At 38.9% G+C, this 4719-nt stretch overlaps 1 protein-coding gene across 1 annotated transcript; it reads right to left on the bottom strand.

The window, feature by feature from the left end:
- Positions 1-1518: 1518 nt before the first annotated feature.
- LOC120164150 (protein JASON-like) lies at positions 1519-4480 on the bottom strand. Its single transcript, XM_039173900.1, has 7 exons — positions 4316-4480; positions 4153-4201; positions 3952-4016; positions 3622-3866; positions 2656-3403; positions 2492-2574; positions 1519-1664 (listed from the first exon to the last, which is right to left on the bottom strand). Exons 1-7 carry the CDS (start codon positions 4478-4480, stop codon positions 1556-1558), a joined length of 1464 nt encoding a protein of 487 aa, XP_039029831.1. The 3' UTR covers positions 1519-1555.
- Positions 4481-4719: the final 239 nt, after the last annotated feature.

Raw genomic sequence — 4719 nt, 5'->3', positions numbered from 1 at the left:
AATTGTCGAAGCAGTTTGCTATGAAGGATCTGGGCGCTGTAAAGCAGATTCTTGGGATGAGGATCAAGAGAGACACAAAGTCGGGGACTTTGATGTTATCACAGGCTGAGTACATCAACAAAGTACTCTCCAGGTTCAACATGCAAGATGCTAAACCAGTAAGTACACCTTTAGGTGTTCATTTCAGACTCTCCAAAGACCAATCACCAAAGACGGAGGAAGAACGTGCACACATGGTGAAGGTGCCGTATGCCTCAGCAATTGGAAGTCTGATGTATGCCATGGTTTGTACCAGACCAGATATTGCTCATGCAGTGGGAGCTGTTAGCAGGTATATGAATAATCCGGGCAAGGTACACTGGGAAGCAGTCAAATGGATCCTCAGATATCTTCGGGGTACCACAAACAAAGCACTTTGTTTCAAAGGTGGAGATATGATACTGACAGGCTATGTAGATGCTGACTTAGCCGGAAATGTCGACATCAGAAGGAGCACTACAGGGTATGTCTATACTCTAGGAGGAACTGCAGTGAGTTGAGTTTCTCAACTACAGAAGATAGTTGCTCTCTCCACAACTGAAGCAGAATATGTCGCTGTTACGGAAGCCAGCAAGGAGATGGTTTGGCTCCAAAGTTTCTTGGAAGAGTTAGGCAAGAAACAAGAAAACAATATCTTGTATTGCGACAGTCAAAGTGCTATCCATCTAGCAAAGAATCCGTCTTTTCATTCCAGGACAAAGCACATACAATTGAGATATCATTTTATCCGGTCTCTTCTGGAAGATGGGATTTTGAAACTTGAAAAGATTAGTGGAGCTCAAAATCCGGCAGACATGTTGACAAAGACGGTGACTACGGACAAACTGAAGTTGTGTTCAGCTTCAGTTGGCATGCTAGAATAACAAGACCAGACATGCTGTTGCATTGATCGAGGTGTGAAGACATATTAAAATCAGTCTTCAAAGTTTGGTAAATGTTTCTTTGAAAAATGTTTTTCAAAGTTTGGTAAAATTTTGGTAGATGTTTGTTGAAAATAGAAATGGGTAAATTCACTTTAGTCATTGCACTTTAGGGTATTTTCAAAGATTAGTCCCTAAGTTTCTACTATAAATACCCTTACCCATTTAGCTTCAAAATCATCCCAAAACATTTCTTTCTTCCTATACTAGAGAGCTTTCTTGTGAGTAGTGAGTGTTTTGTAAACACCTGTAAATTTTCTCTCTTAGTAAAAGATCTGCAGCAGCCCGGAGACGTAAGCACAATTGGCTGAACTCCGTTATCAATTTTCGGGTATTATTTTTCCGCTTTTATTTCGCATTCTCACTAATCTGGTTATAGGGAAATTACTTGTACTCGGTTTATTTTCCTGACAATATGACCCTTTAAAAACAGCATGATTTCTCAAGGAAGAAGCTCAACTGAGTGGCTCAAGCCAAATCAGCCATGATATTCTTGATTTTATACCATTGGTTCAGGTTTTAAAGGACTCAAATACATCTGTGTTTCATCAAATGTGTAAACCTGAGATTTCAAGGATAAGCTAATTAAGCTCTGGTCAGAACGAAACGACTGACTTGGAATGTGAGGAAGGTCGCAGCTGAGACAGAGCTGTGTCACTTTCATCATCCTCATCAAGATGTATCCGTGGTTTGTCAACCTGCTTCCTGTAATTAAAACCAGGAATCAGAATTAGTTTTGATGTAATGTTGAAACGGAATTAACGGTTAATAAGACAATTTCAACTTCAACTTCGTCTGAATGAGCGATCATATTACAAAGGACATTGTAGAGTTTCTAAACATTATAATCAGAACTGAAATAACCCTTCATCATCTACTTGAACAATGTTACTTGGAATGTAAGAGTTGAACATGGGTATCTAACGCGAGTATGTTCAACTTTTATAGTTCTTCCGTATGTTCGAGTTATATCCGAATGTATCATGCAGAAATACATTAGCAAACCAAGGGGTCAACGATGCAGACAATCCCACCTAATGTTACTCTCACTCTCACACCCTCTCTTGGCGTTCAAACAAAGATTAGTGCAGGAGCCGTGAATTTAATTAATTAGCTTCTTGCCTGAGACCTCAGCAATCTGTCTAGCAATTTAGGATGATGTTTGTTCCCTTTTTTTAAAAAAAGTTGTCAAAGCAAAGTAGATGTATTATTTTACCCAGTAAACTAACAGGAACCTTTTCGATTCATGTCAATCATTGTGAATATCCTTTACATTTTTGTAAATGGATACTAAAATCAACTCTGCCCCGCCCCCCCCCCCCAAAAAAAAAGAAAAGAAAGATATTTAGGACATAGAAAACAAAAGAGAGCTGATATTAGTTTTGAGTTACAGAAAGTATTGCAAGTGCATAAAATTTATGCAAAATTGTGCTTCTTGCTACTAACCCACGCTAGGTAATTTGTTAGCAAGAGCTTTTGAGGTAACATACTAATCATAGGCAATGAATTTAGCAAGCAAAAAAAAAACATACCTCTGAGAGATGAAAGTCTCGTCTGACAAAGCCTTTTCTAGCCTCTCTTCAAATGGGGTTGCATGCCAACTCACTTTCTGGTCCTGCAAATAGGACAAGGATCTATCAAACTCAAACATAGGTCCATACAGCATAGAAAATGCAGCCAGGAAAAAAACATTTACCTCCTTGTATTTAGTAGTTGAATTTGGGTTTCCATTGCCATCCCACCATTTGGGTGAGATGCGGGAAGACTCATCCTCTTTCCAGTGAGCAGCCACCAAACCAATGATGGGTCTATCCCCTGGGGTTTTACTAATATGAGGGGTTTTGCTGAATGTGACATGAAGATTCTTATTAGGATCGACAACGGCATTATGTTTTGGCTTCAGCCAAGAAGACAAGCCTTCTTCAACCTCTGAATCTTTCACGAGAGAAGATTGTTTTACTCCCACTTCTAGCCTTGGGATGGCACTTTCTATTCGTTGAGGAGATTCTTTCAGCTCATCGAACATCTCTTTGGAGCTAAATGGCTCTTCTTCCTTCATTGCATTCAACAGAGAGGCATTTCCAACTGGATTGAAAACCGAATGAACGTATTCAGACCGGATCCGAGTCTTCCCATTTGCCAAAGTTTTCATGTTTGAGGGAAAAACAGTTCCTGGGGTTTGCATTTCATCAGAAAGCTTTAACGGGGTTGGGTTTGGCGAGTACTTTGATGCACTTAGATAACCCAATAGTTCAAGCTTCTCAGGATTTTCAGATTTAGAAGAAGAAGCATCAGATTCACATTCAAACCGCACAGACTTGTTCCTTCCATAAACTGAACTTGAAAAGGCATCGATATTGACTGTTTTATCAGCAGTCATCGCCTCACTACTTTCAGTAGAACACATGGAGGGCATCCCAGTGTTTGCTGCAGTCGATATACAGCTAGAAAATAAATAACAGCAGCCAATTGTCAGGCAGCCATAAAATTACCGTGAAGATGTATCACAAGTTCACACAATAAAAATCGCAGATGGCGGTAGTTCAGTAAATTTTAAAATGAATACTATCATCCGCAAACAATTCTAAGTTCAATGAGAATCCAATTCAATGTTTTGATTACTTGATTAAAATTTTTAAGGTCAGAAGTTAAAACTGATAACCTGCTTGGAGTGTTCTCCGGAGAATCTGACCTCTCCAAAGCCTCGAAAACTTTATTCGGAGTGGGTGGCTGATCAGATTGTTTATCCAACTGAAACTTGTCAATAGATGTGTTTGGAAGCCAGGAACGAAATTTAGAAGTCTCGGAATCTCCACCAGAAGGAGGGGACTGTTTAAACTTCTGAGATGCTTTGCGAATTTCAACTGGAGTCTCTTGTATTGTGCCACAAGCTTTGAGGAATTTTGCCTACGGGAAGCTAAATAATTAGAATTTCAATTAGCATTGAACGTACAAAGCAACCTATCTAAATCAAATTGCTAGAAGAACATACCTCATCCTTGAGACCTTTACCAATTTGTGGAGACTCCAAATCGTTGGATGAAGTATCTCCTTTCTCTTTTAGAACCAAAACAAAAGTAAATAATGATTCGATTTTAAACAATCTAAAATTAAGTTTAAGAAAAGAAAAGGAATACTGAAATTAACTAACTCGACTAATAAGCTTAGATAGATTCTGTACGGATATGCTTACCATCTTCAATAAAGACAGATGATAATCGATCTCGAGAAACTGCACCATCCTGACCAGCGAAAAGAAAAATATTAAAAGACAGGGAAAGAAAATGTTTCTTGAACTGAATTTTCCGAGAAATCAAACACAGGTACGAGAAAACTGGAAAAGGAAAGTTACGTACGGTGGATTTCGAAAAGGTAGAGACGAGGTGAGGGCGGGGACGATCGTTTCTGACGCCAAGGCATTGGAAGAAACATCCCATGGCTCTGCACACCGTCTGATCAAGAAATCTCACCACTGATCTAGTGATTGTCCCTAACTCTCGATTCAAAAAACCGCACACCATTTGGTTTATTGATTTTTGGTCTTTGGATTTTTCTTGAAGAATTAACAATCGCTGATTTAACAGAGAAATGTTGAGGAATGAAGGAGAGTTGTTAGCTCGTTTTTTGAATTTTGAAATTCAAGAAAGCGAGGGAAAGCTTATTATGATTTATGTCTCTAAATGTTATTAAGCGGAAAAAAATAAACGTTTTCTGATTAAGCTTCTCAGCTGTCTGTTTCGTCATCGTACTCGCTTCATGG

Source organism: Hibiscus syriacus, unplaced genomic scaffold (assembly GCF_006381635.1).
Source record: "Hibiscus syriacus cultivar Baekdansim isolate YM2019G1 unplaced genomic scaffold, ASM638163v2 tig00002919_pilon, whole genome shotgun sequence".
Taxonomy (NCBI): domain Eukaryota; kingdom Viridiplantae; phylum Streptophyta; class Magnoliopsida; order Malvales; family Malvaceae; genus Hibiscus; species Hibiscus syriacus.
Note: the sequence above shows the minus strand (reverse complement) of the source record. Positions and strands in the feature narration are given on the sequence as shown.